This window comes from Zonotrichia leucophrys, chromosome 18 (genome assembly GCF_028769735.1).
Source record: "Zonotrichia leucophrys gambelii isolate GWCS_2022_RI chromosome 18, RI_Zleu_2.0, whole genome shotgun sequence".
NCBI classification, from domain to species: domain Eukaryota; kingdom Metazoa; phylum Chordata; class Aves; order Passeriformes; family Passerellidae; genus Zonotrichia; species Zonotrichia leucophrys.
In genome coordinates this window covers 2,475,526-2,499,510 of record NC_088187.1, presented here as the reverse complement: position 1 = coordinate 2,499,510, position 23,985 = coordinate 2,475,526, and the positions used below count along the sequence as shown (strand labels likewise).

The 23,985-nt window shown below is 46.4% G+C and overlaps 2 protein-coding genes across 3 annotated transcripts in view; one reads left to right on the top strand and one right to left on the bottom strand.

Moving 5' to 3' along the window:
• TMEM94 (transmembrane protein 94) overlaps nucleotides 1–1,143 on the bottom strand; it is a 52,908-nt gene extending 51,765 nt beyond the window's left edge. The window contains exon 1 of the mRNA XM_064728585.1: nucleotides 1,033–1,143. The gene's annotated coding sequence lies outside the window, so the exon portion shown is untranslated. The remainder of the gene's footprint in view (nucleotides 1–1,032) is intronic.
• Nucleotides 1,144–4,253: 3,110 nt separating this feature from the next.
• GRB2 (growth factor receptor bound protein 2) overlaps nucleotides 4,254–23,985 on the top strand; it is a 56,819-nt gene continuing 37,087 nt past the window's right edge. Inside the window, exons 1-2 of one of the 2 annotated variants that reach the window (XM_064728431.1) lie at nucleotides 4,254–4,329; nucleotides 14,346–14,568. In XM_064728431.1, the coding sequence (XP_064584501.1) occupies nucleotides 14,491–14,568 (78 nt within the window). In that variant the 5' untranslated portion in view covers nucleotides 4,254–4,329; nucleotides 14,346–14,490. Of the gene's footprint in view, nucleotides 4,330–9,569; nucleotides 9,702–14,345; nucleotides 14,569–23,985 lie in introns of those variants that run through there. The other variant, XM_064728430.1, reaches the window with a different exon arrangement.

Sequence of the window (23,985 nt, the reverse complement as noted above, 5' to 3'; positions counted from 1 at the left end):
TGGGTAGACAGTATCATCTAAGACAAACTTCTCATGCTTTATGTAATGGTATTTTTAAAGGGGATTTGTTAGGCTTTTCCTTACCAATAACAGCCTCTGTTATTCTGACAGTGAAAAGCTCCCAAGCAGACAAACAGCAAGAGCTGTGTGGATCACAGCTTTTGAGAATTGAAACAGGGGGACGTCTGGGACAAAACAAAGTGTGCCATGAACTTCTGCTGATCACAACACTGTGCTGAAGTAGGCACGGGAGTGAAGCAATATGAAATAACCGGCTGAGGGAATGCTGCTATCCGGCTGGAAGGAGTCTGGAAAAGCTCCTAAAGGCCAGAATTTGGGACCAGACACTAAACCTTCATGCGGAGTATGAAACTGCAGCTACCCCAAGCGCACCCACGGCTGATGGGCACCCTCCTGGCACCTGGGGATGTGATCGGGGAGCTCCCCGGTGCGGGAGCCCTGGGGGATGCTCCGAGCCCGGTGGGTCCCCGGGGGATCACCTCCGAGAGCCACGGTGTACCGGGGGATGCTCCGAGCCCGGTGTCCCCGGGGGATGCTCCGAGCCCGGTGTCCCCGGGGGATGCTCCGAGCCCGGTGCCCCGGGGGATGCTCCGAGCCCGGTGTACCGGGGGGATGCACCGAGCCCGTACCCGGGATGCCCACCGTGCCGGGGATGCTCCGAGCCCGGTGTACCGGGGGAGATGCTGAGCCCGCTGCCCCGGTGCTCTGTGGCGCTGCCAGCCGGAGCTTGTCCCGCAGCTGCGGGAGAGGAGCCGCCGGAGCGCTGAGCTGCCATCATGTGTTTAGACTGCCTTTTGTGTGTCCTTTTCTAATTTCCTCTTCCTCCTAAGCCGCTGGGTAACGCTCCGGCGAACTGCGGGCAATGGGGCCGCAGGGCTGCGGGACCGCCGCGGGCTCTGCCTCGGGCCTCCCCCCTCGTGGCGGGCAGCCCCCAGCCGAGGAGGGGACCCCCGGCCGCGCTCCCCAGAGGGCCACAGCCCGGCCCTGCCCCGCCGCCCGGCCCGTACTCACCCGCCGCGCCGGGCGCTGCCGGCGGGGCCGCTCGCCCGCCGCGCCGCCGGGGCCGGGGCCGCCATCTCGGTCACGGGCAGGCGGGACGCCCCGGCGCCGGGGGCCCGCGGGGGCGCTTCGGGGCCGCCGCAAGAAGCCGCTGTCTGGTTGGTGCGAGCCCGCGCGACCGCCCGCACGCCGCGCGCTGATTGGCTGCGCCGGGTGGCGCGCGAAGCCAGGCGCCCGCCCTGGCGGCAGGTCAGGGCCAGCCGTGAGGGGAGGCTGAGGGGAAAGGGCGGCAGCGCTGAGGGGGCGGCGGGCGGAGCGGAGAGCCGGGGCGAGGGTCACCCCCAGGCTTCTGGGGAGAAGTCGTGGGGAGGGCAGTGAGGGGCAGTGAAGTGACTTTGTGGTGAAGGAAACGCGGAAGGGCATGGAGAGGGCCCGAGAGCGGTCCGTGGCCCGAGGCTCCGTGCCCTCATCAATGACGGGCCGTGGTGGGTGCCCCAGGGAAGGGGGTGAGAGAGAAGGTGAGTCCCTTTTAGGGGACTGTGCCGCTGCAGGAGGAGGTGACACCTGCAAGAGGAGGGTGACACCTGCAGATCTCCCGCTGAAAAGCCACTTCTGCCGTAGAGAACCAGCAGCCTGGGAGCCATGAGGTGAAGGCAGACGCAGGGTGCCAGGTGCACAGGAAACCATGGCAGGGACGAGCACACAGACCCAGGCACCCGTAATCTAAACATGAAATCTAAGCCTCTGCAGAATCTGGAAAGGAAGTCAGAGGTGTGAGACAGAGATGCCTCACTGCTGTGCTCTGCCTGCAGACATTTAGGGCTTGACTTCTGAATTCGCAGTAGTTGAAAAGATGTCTGTCAATTTTAACTCCTTTCCTATTCCTTTAATTCATTGCAGAGCTTGTATTATCCCGAGTTGCGATATGGCAGTTCCCACGTGCGATATTTTGTTACAAAACTCATCTTGACTAGCTTGCTAAACTACAAATGCTGTTGTTTGCAATTTTGTACAAAGAGCTTGAGCTTAAGCTCTGCATTGTTTTCACTGCAGATGCAGTTTAAGAATGTAGCATTCTGAGAACTTCTCCATACTCCTTTGAGACAGTTTACTTTGACAGTGTCTGGATACACACAGTGCAGGATTCCACGGGTATGATTTCAGCTCTTTTAAATACAATTTAAATGTCAGTGAGGAGAATCAAGGCCACAGAATTCCTGGACTTTCTGAGCTTGTTACTCAGAAGATTTCCTTAGAATCAGTTAACAAAAAAACTCCCACAACACCTGAGTGATGCTGAAAGTGGTTTTGGTGCCTTAGAAGGAAACAAAAGGGTAGATGTGGGAAATTGATGGTGTAGTTTAGAGATGGTACAATGAAGGGGCAGAAGATAAATGTCCTACTTCAATTGCAGTGATACAAAATCATGAGTTGTGCTTAGTGCTGCACAAGCATCTCATTAGTTCCTCTTTAGAGTGTTCTACCCAATAAAATCTACTTAATTAGTTGAAGGTTTTAAGTAAAAGGTCAGAGTAAAGATACATCTTGAACAGAGATCTGGAATATGAGTTATTTTGCCTCTGACACAGATTCCCTGTGGATCTTAAACAATCCCCTAATAAACTCTGTTTCACTCACAAGCACACTGTGAACAGAATTTCTGTCAGTGAAATGTTCATTTACAGGGGCTGGCAGGCTGCACCTTTAACGTGTTGCTGCCTTCACTTCCTCCTTGGTAAACCTGATCTAACTGCTCACCTTTGCAGAGTGCTGCGAATAAATGAAAAACATCAAAGTGCATTATTAGAGAGGAGGTTGGAGGAGCAGAGACACCCTTGAATTGGCCAGTGTTGCTACAGATTCAGAAATAGGACAGGTGTCCAGAGAGCACTTTTCCCAGGTATTTTAGGAGTGGGTGAGAAAGGGAAACTCAAGGCAAAAGCTGTGAAGCACTCAAGAGGCACTAAGCTGGTGTGATTTTTGGACCTGAGAACTTTGCTGTAAAGACCTGATCCACAGGACAGTGCTCAAGTTATCATCCTCTCTGTTGTTTTATATTGCAGAATTGTGTGTGAATGGTAAATCATTCTGGAGTTATAGCAATGTAGTATTTTGGTATGGAGAAAACCACGAATCAGTCAATTTTGCCTGAAAATTAAGATCACTTCCCATACTTGCTTCTAAATAGCTCTAAAGTATTCCTTGAGTGCTTATTTCCTCCACATCCTTATATTTCTTGGAGTTGCTACACCATGTAAAGGCCTCCTGTATCATTGTGGTGGGAAGTGAGCTCATAGGAGTGAAATAAAAAACCTATGTGTGTAGTCTGCAAAGGCTTCGTCTCATGCTCCCTTGTGTGAGCGCAGGGATCCACTGGGGGATCTGCTGGGGACCTGCTGGGGGATCTGCTGGGGGATCTGGAGGGATCTGGAGGCTCTGCTGGAGGGATTTGCTGAGGGATCTGCTGGAGGGATCTGCTTGAGGATCTGGAGGGATCTACTGGAGGATCTGCTGGGGGATCTGGAGGGATCAACTGAGGGATCTGCTGGAGGATCTGATCAAGGATCTGGAGGATCTGCTGGGGGATCTGCTGGAGGATCTGGAGGCTCTGCTGGAGGCTCTGCTGGAGGGATCTGCTGGAGGATCTGGAGGGATCTGCTGGGGGCTCTGCTGGAGGGATCTGCTGGGGGCTCTGCTGGGGGATCTGGAGGGATCTGCTGGAGGATCTGCTGGAGGATCTGGAGGGATCTGCTGAGGGATCTGCTGGAGGATCTGGAGGGATCTGCTGGGGGCTCTGCTGGAGGATCTGCTGAGGGATCTGCTGGGGGATCTGCTGGGGGATCTGCTGGAGGATCTGATCGAGGATCTGCTGGAGGATCTGCTGGAGGATCTGCTGAGGGATCTGCTGGAGGATCTGGAGGGATCTGCTGGAGGATCTGGACGGATCTGCTGGGGGATCTGCTGGGGGCTCTGCTGGGGGCTCTGCTGGATGGATCTGCTGGAGGATCTGGAGGCTCTGCTGGAGGATCTGCTGAGGGATCTGTTGGGGATCTGCTGGAGGATCTGGAGGGATCTGCTGGGTTCTCTGCTGGGTTCTCTGCTGAGGGCTCTGCTGGCTCCCCCTGGGTCGCAGCACAGGGGCAGAGCCGCGGCTCAGCCCGCCGTGAGCTTCCGCCTGCAGCCGCGTGTGGAGCCGGCACATCCGCGGGACTATTTGACCTCCCTGCATGTGCCGTTCAGTCAGTCCTCACCAGGGTGGCTGCTGTGGAGAGCAGACATGAGAATTTCACTAGGACCACTTTAAAGCAGGTATTGTATGCAAAAACCCCCAAACCTCTCTTTGTATTTTTTTTTTTTTTAGTTAAGCTCTCTAACAAAGTGTTGAAGTTGCATTTTGTTCAGTATTTGACAAGTAAAGTTTCTGAACAGTTGTGCAAAACAATTTAAATATAATTAAATCAGTGAGAATATTTTGTATTGTCTAGAACAGGCAGTGGCTGTTTGTCTGATTTCCCCTCCCTTGCATATTTCATAACAGATGCTAAGAAATGACTATAATTATAATGTGCATAGTGGAAAAAGGAATTGAAAGGGGAAGATTGATACACAAACTGTCTGAGTCTTAAAAATTAAAAGGAGTTGTTGAGTTGACTGCCACCTTTGCCAAAGCTGAAGGGAAGATAATATTTCATTTTAGCTGAATTACATTCCTTCCCAGCTCCTGTGTATTGCTTAATAAATAAGGCACTTGCATGTAATTCAGTGTCTAATTATAAAAAATAACTGAGATAAGATATTTCACAAAAGAGAGCGATTCTGCCTTTTTGCAATAAGCAGCATCTGCTTTGTTTTTCTCCAAACTGAGAGGTAATTGAACTGACAATTCCAGGCTGTCCTGCAAATGACAGATGACTGGGTTGGGAGTAGGAAGAAAGCAGAAGTCCTTTTGTACTACAGAAAGGGGGATGGCACACTAGAGTTGCATCTGGTTCTCTTTCACAGGTCTCTTTCAGAGCTTAAGCAGTTCTGGGTGACCCCAGCCAATTGATTTTATTGTTTAATTTCTTAATGTCTGACAGCTATTGGAGGTCCCAGGTAGAACAGCCTTTCCTATACAGTCAGTTTTATAAATCTTGTCATTTCTTCTTTGTGACCATAGAAACACAGGTGGTATGGAAAGAAATGTGCTTGCATGTAAGACTCATGGGTGGTTTTGGTTTGGATCTTTTTTCTGCTAGTTTTGAGCAGAAGTTTTCTCATCTCCTGGTCTGTAAAAGTCAGAACAGCCCCCGTTTGTCTCACACAGTGATTAAACTGCTTCACAAGTGCTCTTGAGGTCTGTAATGAGTAAAATTGTGAAGCTGTCCTGGCAGATCAGCTGTTCTGTCTGGGTCACAAGCAGCAACACTTATTGATTGCACTTGGGCAGATTTACAGGGACAGACAGTTGTGATAACGGCTCAGGGGGTGTGTGAGAAGCCAGGGCAGAGCATGAGCGGGGTTTCAGCTGGCTCAGAAGTTAAAATCTGCCAATTCTGTTCCTAATGCTGCTGATCACTGGTGTTAGGTTATTGTATGGCTTTGGGCAAGCCCTCTATGCCTGTTTCCCTGCTTGCAGAACATGGATATCTATATATTTATATGTGTACACATCTATTATCTCTTATCATACATCTGTTCCATCCCTTTGATTTTGTTGCCTTTAGCACTAACCTAAAGCTGCAAATCAAAATGAGACCAACTCACCAATATACAGCAAAGTAGTTACCCAATTCATTCATTATCCTGCTCTCTGAAGAACAGACACAGAAAACACATTTGGACAGGTTTTTTTTCCCCAGCTTTGCTGTCTGATTCCCTAATTAGTTCTGTCACACAATGTTCCAAATATGGGCATGTGGGGAAATCCTATAGACCAGAAACCTAAATCTTGAATTAAGGTTTTAAAGAAACTCCAGTAATAGCATTTAAGTCTTGTAGACTCCCCTCCTTGGAGTCCATTTTAATATGAGCTGACAAAAAAAGTGAATTTGTTGCCAGTTCTGTCTGTAGGTGGTACCTGCAGTTTTGTTTCAGTCTGTGGTCTGACTTTAGCACCTCAGTGTAAGGTTTTTCTCAGGATATTCAGCATCTTCCTAGAGCAGGTCATATTTGTGGCTCTTTGGTTGCATCAGGCATGTTTGAAGCAACTTTGTTCCAAGACAGACCCAAATATGGAGTACATGGAATAGCTTTGGATTTTATGGCTAATGTCCCTGGTTTGATTATCACACTGAGGCTGACGTGGGTTGATGTGAGAAGGAAATATGAATGCAATAAATGTCCCCAGCCCCACTCCCAGCATTCCCCATTCCCTCATGCTGTGCCCACATTCCTGTCATTCCCCCTGTGCCACACCCACTGGGTCCCTGCACATCTCACCCAGAGGGGAACACCCAGGCAGCCCCCACAGCTGCCACAACACGCTCTGGCTGTAAATTTTCAACATTGAAAATTGATCAGGGCCTGTCTACATCTATTGCACATTCCCTGTGGCACAGTGGCTGATTTTCCACGGGACCAAGCTTTGTGTCCTGCTCAGATCCAACTTACACACAGCACACAGAGTGTTACCCTCTACAAACTGCAGCACTACAATGCAGAATCACAGTGTGAAATCTGGAGCATCTTCAGATGTGCTGAGATAGTCAAGGGTTTGCTTTTTCAAAAAAAAACACTGCAGTTCTTTGAAAGCAGGAAATGCGTCAGAGGAAGAAAGGTGCATGTTATAAATGTATTTCATTACAATTATTGTGCCAGATGCCTTTAAAAAAACATTGCAACAAACACAAAGTTCCTTAAATTGTCAAGTGTATTGTAGTTCATGATGATGACAGATCCTCATGTCTGAGGAGAACATGGCATTAATACAACTATTCCAAGCAGCAATTTTAAACCTTTAGTGGCTGCTTGACCCATTTTAACAAATATTCCTCTGATCTATTGATAGTAAAACCCATACATTTATTTCCCCAGACTGCTCTGAGAAGTTCAAAAAGGTATCCCAAAGAAATGTCAGACACAAGGATTTTTCTTACCTTCTTAAAATACTCAGAGCTAATCTTGGATTATATTTTATCATCATCAACTGTCATAGAAAATTCAAGCTATTCCTAGACTGCAAAAAAAAAAAAAAAAGAAATTGAATCTTTAGCAAAACAATGTCTCTGTTGCCTTTTTCACCCTTGCTCACAGCTATGTCAGGATTTTGGCTTTTGCTGTAGCAAAGCTGCACAGTATTGCACAATAAATTGTGTGTTTCTATAAAGTATTAACTTGTTTGCAAGCTGGGGGAACATTCTACATGGATTTGTTTGCAAGCAAGTACATCTCAGCAATTCCTCAGTCAGGAATATCTTTCTGTAACACTCTAATCTCTGCTATTTCTGAAATTTGTTGCTTGTTTGATTTTCTAGGACTGCCCTTTTACAGTCAGGCAGCTGCAGCCCCATAAAGTAGCTGTCATCCAACTGGCAGCTGTTGGCCATAGCTGGCTTTCCAAGCCCAGCTAAAAGTAGCTCCTATAACTTCTTTGAGATGTTATTTGACTTACAGAAACTTACCATGAACTTCTGAATCCCCATCTTGGGGGCACACATGAAACACGAGATTCTGTAGGACTGTTGTAGGAACAAGCACTGGGGACTTGAGTGATCTTGGAATCCAGCTCTGATTTCATCAGTCTTGGAGTCACTTCTAAATGAATCATTTCTGCATCCTCAGAAAGAATGTCTGAAACATTTGTAACATCTCAGCTCCTAAAGCTCCTTTTCTCCACCCTTTCCAGTGTTTTGAATGAAGTATGGAAGGAACTCACATCTTCCCCCAAAACCTGGGAATAAGTTAAAACTCCTTAAAGACAATGTTGTGAGGATGAGAAAATGAACTTGGGTTTAACCAAGGGTTTAAAGCTCCAATTTAATCCACTCTTTACCAAGCTGCTTAAGCATTTATAATGAGAATGTTAGCAGGCAGTGTTTGCAGAACACAATTTCTAAGCTGGATTGTCTGAGGTTGTGGTAAATATTCTGCTGGTATCTGGTCTGGGTATGGATGTAGCCATAACCCCCCTGGCAGACTCCAGCTGAGGACAGCAACCAGTCTCATGGTTTATTTTTTAAAAAAGGGTTTAATTGGAGGCTGAAAATGTGCATCTCTGTCACACAACAAAATATTTAGGCACACCTGTGCCTAAATTATAGACTTTGGTCCACAACAATCCTAAATTGACTTGAGCCCAGCTGTGGGCCCTGCAGCCGATGTCTGGACACCGTGGTTGTGCCCACTTCAGTGCCCTCTTCCAGTCTTGGCATCTGTCTGGAGGTGGGGGAGTGAGGAGGGATGAAAGTAACCCTGTAGCAACTCATCCCTTCAGGGGGTGGGAGTACAGTGCCAGAAAGAATTTTCATGTTCAGAAACCCCCTTTCCTTTCTAAAGCCACAGGAAAGCTTTTTATTTAGGCCTTTATCAAAGGACTGAGGCCTGACATTTACCTGAGCAACTGCTTTACTCTATAATTAAAAGTATTTTCAAGCTAAAAGAATGTCAGGAGGGTCATCCATGCAAACCCTGACATTAGTTGCCTGTGCAATCTGAATTTTGGCCTCTGTGCACGCTGTAATTGCTATGTGTGATTAAACTTTTTGTTCCTGCAGCACGGGTGCCTCAATCAGTGCTGAGGAGAGATGGCAGCTGGCAGGTAGCGGCTGAGCAGGGGCGTTCCCTGCTCTGAGCTCGGTCAGCAGCTCTGCACCCTCGGTGTCTGCTCAAACACTGCCTGCACAAGCTGCGGTGGAGCTCTGCTAGTTAGAGAATTTCTAAAGCAATTCCTTCCTGCTGGGTCCGTGGTGTGGTAGATGGCTCTGTCTTACAGACAAGCGGAGACACTGACAAATTAGACAGGTATTGTGCACAAAGCCAGCGTGATTTCTCCTCCAGACGCTGAGGGCGAGACAGAGCCTCGAGAGCAGCATCACAGAGATAGTTTGGTTGGAAAAGACCTCGGAGACCAGCGAGGCCAAGCTATGATCCAACACCACGATGTCAACCAGACCATGGCACCGAGTGCCACGTTCAGTCTTTCCTTGAACACCTGCAGGGACGGTGCCACCAGGCCAGCCCGTTGCAGTGCTCAACAACCACGTCGGTGGAAAAATTCTTCCTGATGTACAACCAGAGCCTCCCTGGCGCACTTTCCCTTTGCCCTTTGTCCTATGGCTAGATGCCTGGAAGAGCGCGACCCCCGTCAGGCTATACCCTCCTTTCAGGCATTTGGCCCGGGCCGTGCTGCCACGCTGCTCGGATGCTGCCTGTCCTGTCCCCTCCCGCTCCGCTCCGACCCCAGCCCCGCCGTTCCCGGTGCGTTCCCGGGGAGGCCGCCCGGGGCTGGGGCAGGGCCGGTCGGCGCGGCGCTGCGCATGCGCGGGGCGTGCCCGCGCTCCCGACGGGGCGGTGAGCGCGCAGGCGCCGCTCCCTCGGAGGGCGCTGACAGGGCGGCTCTCGCGAGACTTGCAGCGGGACCGGCGGCGCGGCGGGCGGGGGGCCGGGCCGGGGCCGGAGCGGCGGCTGAGGCGGCGCTGGAGCGGCGGCCGGGCCGGGCCGCGCGGGGCCGGGCAGGCGGCGGGAGCGCCCAGCGCTACGCGGTGAGTCCGGGCGTGCGGAAGGCCGCCGCCCGCCGGGGGCCGTGCCGGGGCGGGGAGCGGGGAGGGCACACGCTGAGCCCCCGGTGCCGCGGCCTGGGCCCCGCCGTGTTCCGCTCTCCTCGCTGCGCTCCGCAGGACTCGCTCGGCGCCGGGCCCGGGTCCCGTCGGGCCCCGGCCTGCCCGGGGGGTGGAGAGGATGCGGGCTCTGCCGGTGGGGGGGTGGTTGAAATAAGCTCTGGGCTCCAGAGGCGTCGTCTGCTCGGCGAGATTCCCGGCGCACGTACCGGGAGCACCGGGCGGGGGTCGCTTTTCTCCCTGCCCTGCGGCTGGGCAGTGCTGCCTGCCCGTGGCTCTTGGGCTCATGTTTGTATTCCCCAAAAGGAGCTCCATAACTTAAAGCCGCTTCCAAAGGTTGGGAGGCTGCGAGTGCCCTGTGGGCAGGGTAACATCCCTGCCGCCCTGTCCCCAGCCACAGCTGGGGCCATGCTGCCAACGGGAGTTTCTGTGACGGAGAAGGACGTGTTTCTCTTGGCCTCTTCCTTCTCTTATGAACTTCCTTCTTGAGAACCAGTGCTGGTGTTGTGGGATAAGGTTTGACTTGCCAATATAGTTTCAAATAATCTGTAGAAGACAAGGATGCGGCCTTGTTAACTCCCACAACATCTGACTCAGACACCTCTTTTATAACCTACAGTGAAAACTATTCTGTGGCACAGCAAGTAACTGCAAGAGCAATTCACAGATACGGTGCTCAGGGAAGTTAATTCTTTGTTTCAAAAACTGTTAAATGCCCGCGGTCAAGGGACAAAATCTGAAGGACCACAGATGGTAAATCAATCTTCAAACACAATGTTTGTAATCCATTTCTGTGCCAACTTTGGATATTGAGAATTTGTGCCGTAAAAAGACCTTTGAGTTGTTATCATCTTTTGATTGTCATACAGTATTTTGAGTATTTCATAATACCACCTAAGGTTGTAACATTTAAAGCAGTTTTAGACAGTTAAAAAAAAACAACTGCCTGTAAATAAATTCTGGCAGAGGTGAAGTTTTCTTGTTACCTGATAAAATGTTTTGATCTGATAAGTATTATCTGTGCTTTGTGCTGTAGCTTAGTTTTGTACGTGATATCTTGAGTTGTCTGGTGCTGAAGGAAGTTGAATCATTTTAAGCTGGTAGATCAGGGGGATAATTTGTGATCCTGAATGTTCTGGGGTTTATATGTTTATAATATAATTTATATTTTACTTTATTGCTTTATTATGTTATACTTCCTTATTTGGGTAATTCTAATTAGTGTTCTGCCCTTACAATTTTAACTATCTATTCTTTTGTGTAGAGGCTGACACTTGCATTTCTGCATGTCTTCCAGATGATGTATGCACACATTTTTCCTTCTACCACCCTCAGTAATGTTTTGTCCTAAAACAGCTGATGTAGTTTAGGACCTGATTCTTTCCAAAATCTCCCAGTGAATCTATCTTGCCTCTCTCTGGCTTTTCTAAACTGTCTGTTGTTCTATTCCTGCCTGTATCTCTTTCCAGAAGAGCAGTAAAACAGTGGACAGAGAACAATGAGAACGCTCTCTTTTGTTTAAAAACCGTGCTGTTTCTAAGAGTAATGTAAAAAGCTCACCTTTGCCTGTGTGCTTTTTGAAATATCTGTTGAAATGAACATGAGAATTGTTTCCTGTTGGCCACAACAGGGAGGTTTGTCTTTATAATTACTTTTATTCCATCCTGAGCTGCAGCACTACTGCTAATGAGCATTTGCTGTTGGCTGCATCTGCTGCCTTTTCTTCCTCTCACCCCTCCCAGTATTTTTGAGAGCAGAGGAAGTCTTAACCCAAGTCACAGTAAGGTGAGAAGCATTGATATTTTGAGCAGTCTTAGTCATTTCTCTAGCAAGATCATCTGGTAATTTCTGTGACATGTAACCATTGTGTTCATGCACTGACTGTTATTCATCCATCCCAGTCTCACTCCATTTGCAGTCTGGACTGGGCTCACTGGGGTGTCCTGTTGCACTGCTCTCTGCCTGAAGCAGCTACAGCTGTGCTTTTTCCCCCACTCATGCAGTTGGTTTGTTTGTGTTTTAATAACAGCATGGCTGAATATGTGTAAGAACTTATTTAATAATGTTCTAAGCAGAAAATGCTTCCTCAAGAGACTTTAAGGAAATTATGCCTTGACTTCACCTTTCCTGACATTTGCTGTATGAGTATCTTGGTTTAATATTTTCAAAGCTTTTCCCTCTTTCAGATGTAACTTTAGTGCCTAAACTTCAGCTACACTTTTGTCTAAAGTCAGGAAGGTTAAAGTTTTGTCTACACTGGAGCTGCTGTTAAAATTGTTACCTGGAAACTTCACTCCTTTGTGTGTTGACAGTGTATCTGATGGTGGTAGTAGTACTAATGCATGTTTAAAGAGTATGGCATGATGAATCTCTTTCATCTCAAATTGTGCTGGAAAATTTCCCGACATTGTGCTGTTACTAAGCTCAGGGAAATGCCACTATAGTTCTTGGAAATGCTGCATCAGTTTCTCTAGGAAAGCTGTGTTTTAACACCTTCAGTTAAAAAAGGAATTATTGGCTGGTAGTGCAGTGCTGGACAGCAATACCTGTGTGCCCCCAGAAAAGGCATATTTATAAGTTGAAGCAGTTTCTTTCTTAAATGTGTCTCAAGCCTTTAGTGTATGCTTTAAGTTGTGCAAATTGATGTTACATTCTTAGGTTTGGAACTTGGGGTTTTCAAGCCATGCTCCCTTGGCTGAAGGTGTTTGTCTTCACATGTGGTGTGGTGGGTTAGAAACACCCTAAGGTTCCTTCCCATAATATTTAAGAAGGACTAGAAATAGATGATGTTTGCCATGAAAGATACGGGACAGGTAGACAACAAGCACTGAGCAGTTTGCATTTTCCATTGCTTCATACACTGTCATTCATGTTGCCCTTTAATGGTGCTATAATAGCAGAAAATTATCAGTACCATCAGTTGACAAACCCCAAGAGGCCAGGTTGGAAAGGTGAGGAGATGGTGAACACAACACAGTAGAAGAAGCAGCAAAAAGAAAATACTTCTGGTGAAGGGAAGTAATTATTGCTGTTTGGATGAGTGTGCTGGTATGATGTGAAAGACTCACATCAGAAAGAAGGTTTTTCATCAGCCTTGAGACTAAAATTAAGTCTTTCATAATTACCAAAATGTAGTTAAGATGATCCACTTTATGGATTTCATGATGTGTGTGGTCGAAGCTGGGATCCAGTACATTCATTTCCATGGGTTATGGTAGCACAGGGAGATTGTTCTCGTGGGCTCTTTGTGACTGGTGACTGTTTTCAGCCTTGCTCCTTTCAGGAGTGCTGTGTAGGAAGACCAGAGAAATCCCAAAGCTCTGTCCATGTGAGGACCCTGCTAAGCTGGTCTTTTAAAAATCAAGGTGAATCCTGTAAATACCTCCTCTCATTCTGCCAGATTCCTGTGATAGAATCTCAGTTCCAGTGTTTGCCTCGAGCTTCATTATTCTCTACGAGGAGCTGAAGGTTGGGCAAACATGGGGCTCATGGAATATAAGCATGTTAATTGCTGAACTGCATTTATGTAAGGCAGGTTTTTCTCTGAAATGAGAAATTGCTGTTGCCATCTGCTGCCTTTGCATGCAGCAGGGCTCTTTCTGGGCCACAAGCACAGAGCCTGAATTAGCAGGTGCGTGGGTTCACCAGTGTTTGTCAGATCTCTTCGGTCTGGAATTGTCATTGACAAGTGTTAGCTCTTCAAGGGGGTATTCATGCTGGGGTTTAACTTAGAGACTGTCTTTCTTGTGTTTTGGTGAATTTTTTTCTGATTATTTAGCTTCTGTGCTATCAAGTGTAGTTGGGTTATAGAAAATCATTCCTATTCAAACCCGAGGGTAGGATTTCAGCCTTTTCAGTGGTTTCAATGTGTGTATATGACTTGCCAGGTTTGATTTAATGTCTTCTCTGAGCCCCTGAGAGACACAAACTTGCTGATTGTCTCACTGAATTACAAAGATTTTTTAACGTGTTCTGCTGCTCAAAGCACTGGAATTTCAGGATGGTTGCTTTTACTTAGAGTCAGCCCAAACTTTTGTTCCTGTGTCATATTATTTGAGGACACCTTCTGATAGGCATTTCCACCCCAACAACCCAATAGCGCTCTGCTTTGTCTAGCTTGTATTTAAATCGCCATGAGCTGTGCGAGTGGCAGAACCCAAACCATCGGTGCGGGCATTTCCAGACGGGTTTTTCCCAGGGCAGCCGGTGGGCAGCGGAGCGCATCCCCTCGCCTACCGCGGGCTGTGCCGGTGCCGTGGTGCCGAGCCCGGGGCTCTCCTCCCCCCGTTACCTCGCTGGAATTAGGAGCGATCCCCGGGAGAGGGGAGGGCCCGGCATGAGGAGCGGTGGGTGCCGGTGGCGGGGGCGGTGCCGCCCCCTCAGCGCCGGGGCTGTCATTGGCCGCGGGACGCGTCACTCGGGCGAGCCGGGCCCGGGCGAGCGGCGGCGGGAGGAAGCGGCGGCCGCGCCGCGCCGGGCGGAGGGAGCGGCGCTGGGCGCGGCCCCGGCCATCGATCCGTGCCACTTCCCCTAATGGCCCGTCTCTTCCTCCTCCTCCCCCTCCCCTAGGGCGGATCGTCCCCCGGCCTCCCTGTATGTGAGAGACGGGGCCGGCGCCTCGCACCGAGCCGGGAGCCGCCGCCGCGGGAGGAGCGGAGGCTTCGGGGAGCGCTTCCTGCCCACCGCCCGCACCGCCGGGCGCGGCAGCCCCAGCATGGAAGCCATCGCCAAGTACGACTTCAAAGCCACCGCGGATGACGAGCTGAGCTTCAAACGGGGCGATATCCTTAAGGTAGGTGGAGGGCTCGGGCTCGGGAGTTCCCTCTTTACCCCTGGGCTGTTCGGTTTCTCTCTGAGTCTCTTCCTGTCCGTCTGACCTGACCCTGTTTTGCGTCCCCAGAGAATGCCATCTCCTTTTTATACTGAGCCTCAAGATCTTCTAAATCCCAGTCACACCTCTGAGAGCAGGAGAGGCTGTTTTGTTTCAGCATTAAGCATGCATCCCAAAGTCTCTCGAGTCTCTCTTCTGAGATTGGAATATTTGAAAACTTAGTCATAAACACGGCAGCAAATAAGCAGAAGTACAAGATAAGGGGAATTCAGTGCAGAGATTATGAGAGGAAGCCCCATGAAGTAATCAAGATCAATTTGGTATTCCTTTTCTTTGCCTCCTGCCAAGGATTCTAATATCAAAGAACAGTGATTGGATTATTTCTCAGTAGATAATCTTTTAGCATCAGGCTGTCAAATATTGAAGCTGAGTTTTATCTTCAGTTGTGATGAACTGGAGTGATAAGCTTGTGGCTGAATATATAATGGATCTGTGCAGATGTAAGTGAATGTTGGAGTGCATTAGAGGAATTTTGGTCTATAGTTCTTTCAATATATCAAAGCCTTTTTAGGTTTCATCTTGGCTATATTACAGGAATTTGAAAAAAGAGTTGAGTTTCTACAACTGTAACAAAACTGGACACACAGAACAAGCCCAACATTTTATTTTGGGGGGGAGTAAAATACAAAACTCCTTAGTGATTTGGCCTTGGTGAAGTGTAGCTCAGAGCTTTGTTACTTCCAAGTAATAAGAGCCATATTGCAAAATGCTTTAATGGAATTCATTCATCATCACTATTTCTCCATAAAGGTGGGCTAGTGTGATATATTTGGTGTGAGGGTATCTTTAAGCTGCTTTTTTTCTAAAATGCTTGGAGTAGAAGCAGTTTTGAGAGGTGCTGTTCCTGCAGATGTAAGGCTGTAACTGTGTGTATGCTGACAAATCAAGTCCTGCAGACCTCAGTGGGATTACTCATCTGCTCAACACTTTGGCCAGGAAAGGGCCTGATTTTAACTCCTATTTTAAAATAAGCTAGAAAAAAATAACCTTTATGTGTAAACCTATTATGTATCTTTTATAGCTGATATTTCAACTGTGGCTTTGTTGAAAATGGGAGGCAATAAACAGATAAAGGTTGCTAAAGCATATCATGCTTTGAGATTTTAACTTATAAAATGATTGCATCTGTGTATGTCCTACACATCCCTGCCCCATAATTGGCCTGAAAACTCCTGTTAGACCTGTACACCTCAGTGCCCCTGTGTGGGTAAATCACCAGGATATTCCCAGGGCTATTTTTAAATGTCTGAGATTGCCAGAATTTTGGAAACCTTTTGTGATAACCTTGCTCTTTTGGGTTACTACTAGCTGCCCTCAACTTTTACAGTGTATTTGAAGTAGAGCATAGCTGAAGTCAGCTTTTAGAAAATGCTGAACAGGAAGGAAAAATGAAGTTTAATGAAATATAGTGTACTGTAAAGTGTATTCTCAGCTATTTTCATTTAGTATGGGGTAGAAGTTTATTTAAGTACATGAAAAAATATAATAAAATTTTCATGTGTTTAAAAATATGTTCTCTAAGAAGTAAAGGAAAAATACTTTTTTTTGGTGTTTTTGAAGTTTAGTCTGTGTTAAAAGTCTTAGATCTGTGCACAGTGGCTGACAGTAAGGTGTTCTTGATGTCATCCCATGGATACAAATTTTTTCACACAAATAGGAACATATATATACTGTTACACTGCATTAATAATTATATTTTTCCCAGAATACAAAGGATTTTCCTACTTTACCCTAAACCTTGGCTGAACACTTCCTCAGAGCATTTATGCACAATTCTTCAATCTGTATTTCCTTTCAACTCATATTTACATGAAAATGCTCACAAATTTTACATGTTTACCTCATTGATGCATAAACTGAGCCATAGAAATGGTAAATTGCTCAAGATTATCACTAAAGTCAGCAGAAGCATCAGGACTTCCAGGAATCCTTCAGCACATAGCTGAACTGAGTTCTGTGCAGTGTGGTGAGATTCACGTGTAAAACTGGTGAAATTCAGACAGATAAATCCAAATGACTTAGAACTGTTCCAGTTTACCATACTGACAAACTTGTGGCACTTTGTTGCTTTGAAAAATCTGTTTGACTTCAAATGTGTTTGTGGTTGTGGAAATGAATTTCCACCCGAAACGCCAGATCTGCTCATGAGTGAGAAACCTTAGGGTGTCCCAGTCATGTGCCCTGTGTGATGTCTCCCATTCACCAGGACAATCCTCCTGTCCTTGTTGGGAAGAGGAATAAACTTGTGCCACGTTGAATGCACCTGCACCCTTCAGTGTGCCTTGCTGTGGTACTTCATGCCCAGTGTGGTGATGCACTCAGAGAGCCAGGCCTGGCTGTTAGAGGATTGTTGCGGTGTTGCAATGTCCTGTTTTAAACTTCTGGTCCCTTCCCAGGTGTGCCTATCCCTTCTCCCTTCCCCCTCGCCCCTCGCTGAGTGTGCCCTGTCAATCAGGCTAACATACCAGCAAGGCGTCGTGTGATTGGTCCCTCAGGCCTGGGGGACATTGGATAGGTGTCCCCAGTCCCTTGAGACCCTGCCCCTTCACCTGGTTGGTGGCTCACCTGTCCCCTCCCCTACCCCTGCCTGGAGCTTAAAAGGTGAATGAGACCATGCGGCCTCTATTCTGTTGGAGGAATTGCCCGGCTCAGACCCCTGTACCTGTGGAATAAACATCTGGATATAACCCTCCAGCAGAATCCACTCCCTTCCTTCTCTTCACCATCGCCAGAAGCTCTCTCTCCTGAGGTAAACGGAGTCCTGACAAGCCTGGACTTGCTCAGTGCCCCGCTGCAATCTCCAGCAGCCAAGGTATCTCTGGGGTAAAGCACCACAGTGCTGCCTTTGGCCCAGCAGCGAGGGTCAGAACTGGCCCAGGCACCATCTAACTGGTTATATTGGGATTCATATTCCAATAGAGGATGGCAGAGCATTGATCTGCAGCAAAATCTCTGAAGTTGCACTGGCAGTCCGTGGAAGTGCAGGTTTCTCTGTGTGGGGAGGGAAGGCAGAGGTGCCCGGTGTGGCTGCTCTGAGCTCAGCAGATGCCCTGCCTGTGATGTCATGTGCCACTGCTGCTGCTGCCCACAGACTCAGGACCTCACTGAGCAGCACTTGAACTGGAGCCATTGAGCTGGTTGTTAGTAATCTTGTGGCTGCTTTCCAAAAGTGAGTGAAGATAGTTGACCTTTGCCTTGCAATTGTAAAACAGCTGAGTGAAAAGTGCTTGGCCTCTTTTTTTTTTTTTCCTTGTGGGCACTCCATGGTAGAAGCTGCTTCTGTGGTTCCTGTAACCCTGGCAGGACAGTGGGTGCCTGCTGCCTCTGGAGCAGTGTGTGGTGCTGCCTCTCAGGAGATGCTCACTGACAGCTTTCTCTAAATGCTGTTTGCTGAGCCTTTTCCAAAGAAAGGCAGGATTGCTGCTTCCTTCTGACACTGCTGCAGCTCTCCAGCTTTGTGCTTCTCCTGTTGCTTCACAGGAGCTGCTTGGTGACTGGGAGAGGTGAAGGTGCCCATTCCTGTTACTTAAAAAAATAAAATAAGGAAGCTGAGGGATTCCTACCTGAAATCTTGATTTACTGTTTTTTCACTTTGAACATCAGTTGTCCTGATGCCTTTACAGTCTTCACCTTTTTTTCTTTTGCTATATATATTGAAGTTGGGAGGAGTTAAATTCAGTCCCAGTATTTGTTATTCAGGTTTTATGTCCCCCACAACTATCAGCCTTCATGCCAAATACCCAGATCTAAAGTGTATTAATACATGCTGATAGTTAGGCAGGAACCAGGGGGAGAAAAGAGAAGAAAAATCACCATTCTTTGTCATCTCATTGTAATTTCTCTACTGCTGTGGTGCTCTCAGAGCTGTTTCTGTGTGGTTAATGCAGGAGCACTAAACATATTAATTATTATTTTAAATTTTAGAATTGTTTTGTTTTTAAACTATAAACTACTGCTTCATTTCCTCTTTCTCCTTCTGTCATGGGGTTTGGGCATAGCTGGAAAGTGTTTTTCTAAAGAAGTGAATAATCTACTGTTCCCAGTAGATGTCATCATAATTAATTCAGGGGTGCTTAGAGATTGTTTTTATGACTCAAACTATCCAGGTGGTGTTTTAAGTAGAAGGTCATCATCTTGAATCTTGAGTTTTTTGCTTTTGTGTGATGCACAAACCAGCTTCCTTATGTGCCAAAAGAAGAGTTCCTCGATAGGATTTTGATCACTTCACAATTTGGTTCAGCCAAGTCAAAGTTACTTTTCCCTTTCTGATCATACACTTGACAGTCACCACAGGTTCTGGCCACATGAGTGTTTGTCACCACACTTCTTTTCTTTGTCAGCCCTTAAGAGAATTGAGTGTTTGCTAACAGTTGATGCTGAGGTGGCATTTTCAGTTCCTGCATGAAAACCATTTTTCTGTGTCAGGATAGAGTGGAACAGTTTCAGATGGAGGCAGGAAGATGATAAATGAGGGGAGCACTGTCTCCCTGCTGCCCTTTCCCTCCCTCCTCTGTCCTTCACCCGCCCTGGCTGTTGTGTCCTGGTGTCTGTCCTAGAGAACACAAATTCAAGGCTTGCTGAAGAGATGGGCCAGTTTTTTCCTGGTTTGAGAGAAGCTGTTTTTACATTCATCCTTCCTCTCCCTTCTTTACACACTCCTCCATCATTTCCCATTTGTTGTAATGGGATGGGACTCCATGTGGTCTTGATGATTTTAATATGTGAGAAACAATTTTCTAAATAATGATTGAGCCAAATTGCAAGCACTATGTGCTTTATAGTGAAATAGGTCAGATATTAGAATAGGTTGCCCAGAAAAGTTGTGGAATCCCCATTCTTGGAGATTGCCAGGCAAGTCCCTGGGCACTCTAATCTGATGAGAGTGCTTTGAGCAGGAGGGTGAGTTGGGGCTCTTCCAGAGGCCCTTCCAAGCTCCATCACTGTGTGAGTGGCAGCCCTGCTGTGTGTGATGGTTGATTTGTAGAGCTGTGCCTGGGTCGTGTTCCCTGGCTGCTGGCCTTGAATTAAGATGATAATTGCCATCAATATGTGATCAATATTGCAGTCTGAGATGGCACAACTGTCAGAACACTACAGAGACATCAAACCAAGCACAGTTATGTGAAATGTGGTTGATTTGGCACTTGGAGATCTGTGTCACAAAGAGATGCTGCTATGAGGGGCTGCATTCTTCTGATCTGCCAAAGTGTTTGAGGCCTGGTTTGAGTGCAAACTTCTCAAATATTGTTCCTCTTAAGTATGAAAGTAATCTGAAGGTGGGTTATGTTTCATTAACCAGCTTCTGTAGGCATTAGGATGAAGTGTGTGGGAAGGAAATAGCTGATCTTAACAAAGTGTCTGTTCTGTATTTGTAGAAGAGCTTGGACCTGCTTAGATGAAGGTCATTTCTGTGCAGGAGACAGTTATGGAGTATTCCAGTCTGAAGGTGTAAAGTGGTCTTTGCAAGCAAGGAGTAAAAACATTCCACCTTAAATATGACATCTGTATTTTTATTTAGAAGGGTTTTGTGATGGTTATTTAAACTTGTCCCTGAAAGCAGAGAAGGATGAGCTCTGAGCTGCCTGAAGGCTGCAGGAGTTGTGAGTGTTGAACAAACACTGGCTATGGCCAGTGCTCAGCTCAGCTGCTTTGTGCCAGTGCCTCAGCACGTGTTGCATTCTGTGCTGACCAGGGAGATGGTGCTAATTTGGAGCTCAGCTGCCTTTGCCAGTTGAATGGAGGAGCTGTTGCAGCCTCTCTGCAAGGTCCAGCTTGTGCTATGCCAGGCATGACAGACAAGTGTTAGCTCAGGCATAGCAGCAAATCCCATTTTGGCTTGATAAATTATTTATCTGCTTTGTTCAACCTGCTTGTCAAACTGCAACCAACATGACGTGCTTTTGTTTTTATTTACAAAGATGCTGCCTCCCCTCTTTGGTCAGGTGACATCTCTGTTGTGATTAGGGATTGTGGGAGAATTTCAGATCAATAACATCTGTTACTCTCTGACATCCTGGGTGTTAATGAACTGACTTTGATTAAATTTCTTGTGTTAAATGAAAATGGTAAAACTTGATTGCAGCTTGAGGGAAGAAAAGAAGGATTATGAGTTTTAGTGGCATGTATTAAGGATTGGGAGTGTATTCATAGATTCCCAGTTTATGTGCAGAGTCCTGCTAATTGCTGGAGGAGGGATCTTGTTTGCAGTGATATTCAGACTTTTCTGATTTCTCTCTACAACTAGTAAGGATCCAGCTAAGCAAGGGAAGATAAGAAATCCAGTTTTTCTGTGTAGAGCTCAGCCTCACAAGGAGTGAACTATATGACCCCTTGATAATATCCCTGTGCTTTAAAATTGCCAAGGGCTACATACCATAAATCAAATACTAAAGCCTGAACTTCAGGAAAAAAAGTGCTGGGCTAAACTAATCCTATTTTATGAAAATGTAAGAAAATTAGACATTAGTGCCCTAACAACACTGGAGCAAATAAATCTTATAATCTCAAATTGAGCAAAAAGGTGCTTTAATTTACCAATTTTGATTATTTTTACAGTTGAAATCTACTAGAAGAACTACTAAAGATAATGGTTGGACATTGCTGTGAGAGTGAAGTATTGTATTATAAGCTGTTGTACTAGAGATGGCAGATTTCCATACTGGCTCTTTATCCCTGAATTACTTTGTTAAATTTTTAATAATTCTATTTATATGCCTTTTTAAAAGTTTGAAGAATCAAAGCTAATTTTACAACCGTAACAACAAACCTAGAGGAGATGAGTTTTGAGTTTTTCCTGTGTGTCTTTGTGGCATCACCTTTCTGCTCTGTGCTGAGTTGCAGAATGTCCTTTGTGTGCTGGATGTGCCTGGTGTGACAGCAGTGACACCGAGGTGTCTGTCAGCTCCATGGGTTTGTCTGCATTGTGTGGGCAAGGGAAGGGACTGGATCTTGCCAAGCTGACCTCGAGGTGGCTGCACCAAAGACAACCCCACTGTGGGATTTGATGGGAGTTCCAAAACTCCCACAGGAGTCTGGGTGAATTCTTTGCTGTGTTAGGTAAGGCCTGAGCAGCTCCTCTTCATTAACACAGTGTAGCAGAGGATGAGCCTGTTTCCCTTCTTCCCCTGCCCTTTCTTTGTCAGTGCTATGGGGTGGGTCCTAGCCAGGGAGCTGAAGCTGAGACTTGGGAATAAAATATTGATATAGGAAGGTGACCAAGAGAATGCATTTGTTCTTTCTCTGCCCAGCCTTAGAAATGGAGCATTTGTGTAGCTCTCTGTTTCACTGGGGCACTGGTGAAAAGATCCACCAGGTCCAAGTGTTTTATGTTTTACTTGCTTCATTTAGCTAGGAAAGCTGCCTTTGATCTCTGTAATTTCCAGTTTTCTCTGAAAATTGTGTTAGATTTAAAATGCAAATGAGTGGGTGACTTGTGTGTGCTGCATTTGAAGGTAGATCAGGAGGCTGATACTGCACAGTTTGATACACAGCTCTTATCTGCAGCTTTATCCCCAGCTGTTCTTGCTCTTTCATTTCCTTTGCTGGTCCTGCAGTGGCAGTGAACTTATCTCCCAGGCTGGGCAAGCACCAGTGACTGGAATAATTAATATACACTTGGAAATAAATGTGGCTTTTGGATGCTTTGGCTCTTGGAAGAGAAAGTAGCATAGGAGAATAATTTCTCTGACTTTTGGAGTGAGCTGCATTTGTTTTCATTTTCTACATTGGGAAATGCTGGATAAAATAGCCAAATCTTTTCAGACAGACCAGCAGCATTGTCCATTTCAATCTGTCAAACCTGGGGCTTGTCCTTGTTTGTCACTTTGAGGCCCCTGCCCTGTTGCTGAGTATTTAAAGCTCTGTGTGAGTGGCACATGCCTTCAGCTTTGAAGACATCTTGTAACACCTCCTAGGAGTAGGTGTTCAAATGGAACAGAAAATGTTGTGAAGCAGAATGTCTGTGGTGGAGCCTGAACTTGTTCCCATGCCTTGTATGCATGATTGGTGCCACCATCTGACAACTCAAGTGAGAATTGCTGTAACTTCAAAAAAAAAAACTTAAAAATGTGTTTTTTCATGATGACATGTGCTAAACACACGGAGTTGTACAGCTGAGCTCTAATGGAGCAAAAAGTGAACTGACAGTCTCCAAAACTGCTCATGAAAATTATTTTTAGGATATTTATTATATTCCTGAATCCCAGATGCTACTCTACAATACTTCCTGATTAGTGGCTAGATGCATCTGAAATTTGCATTTTAAATGGTTGTGTTCATAATTTTCCTCAGCCTGTGTGTCTCTCTTTAAGAAAAGAATGGTGTTTTCTGTAGATACTGACTAGAAGCCCAGTTTAAAAATGTTTTAAATGTCTTGAAGAGCTTAAGAGGCTTTTTATCCCCTTCAGCAATGACTGCTTACTTGAATTTCTCTACCTGATTTTGGATTCTTTTGTCTCCAACTGTTTGAGGTTGTGAAAAGCAAATAGTCCTGATATTGGGAACTCATGAAATCAGTTGGGTTTTGATCCTGTGGTGGCAGATCAGAACAGTGACTGGAATAAGGCAAAAGCTAGCAACAGCTATTTCTGTCTGGGAATTAGATAGTCAGCCTCTGTGGAGTAATTAATTTAGAATGGTGATGTTCAAATGTTACTGCCCTTTATAAATAAAATATAAGAGAATACTCAACAGAGTAGAACTCTTGTGTTTGTACCTGCTGGCTTTGCTGCTTTGCATGGGTTCGTGTCAGGCTGCACGCAGGGCTGGAGCTGCAGCTGGACCTCGTGCAGAGACAGCAGAAAGCTTTTTCCCCCCTCTCTTCAGCTGAACTCTAATTATACTGTTAGTCTCTAAAACCTCTTATTTAAATAATTTGTCTCTGGAATTCATGCTTTCTCCATGGAGCCAACCTACTTCTTGCCCTAACTTGTACTAAAACTCTACAGGTTTACATGGGGAGGGGAGGGAAGTGCTGCTGTTATGCAAAATTGTTTCCCTTGGGAGGAAAGGGGGGAATTCTTCATGAGTTATGTATGAGCCAGCAGGTTCCACTCATCATAGCAGCTCTGCTAGTACTGCAGACTTGTAGTATGAGCTAGTCAGCCCTATGGTTTGTGAGAAATTGGCACAAAATTTTTAAATTCTTGCAACTCTTGCTGAACTTGAGTAGATTTTGCCATTATAAGCCCTGATGTACAGTCAAATTTTGAGTATTCTTTTGTTACCTACCCTTCTTTAGCATAAGTATGAAAATGATACTTTAACCATTTGATCTGGTTTTTGCTTACTGCTGTTATGGTCTGCTTGGAAAGAGCTATG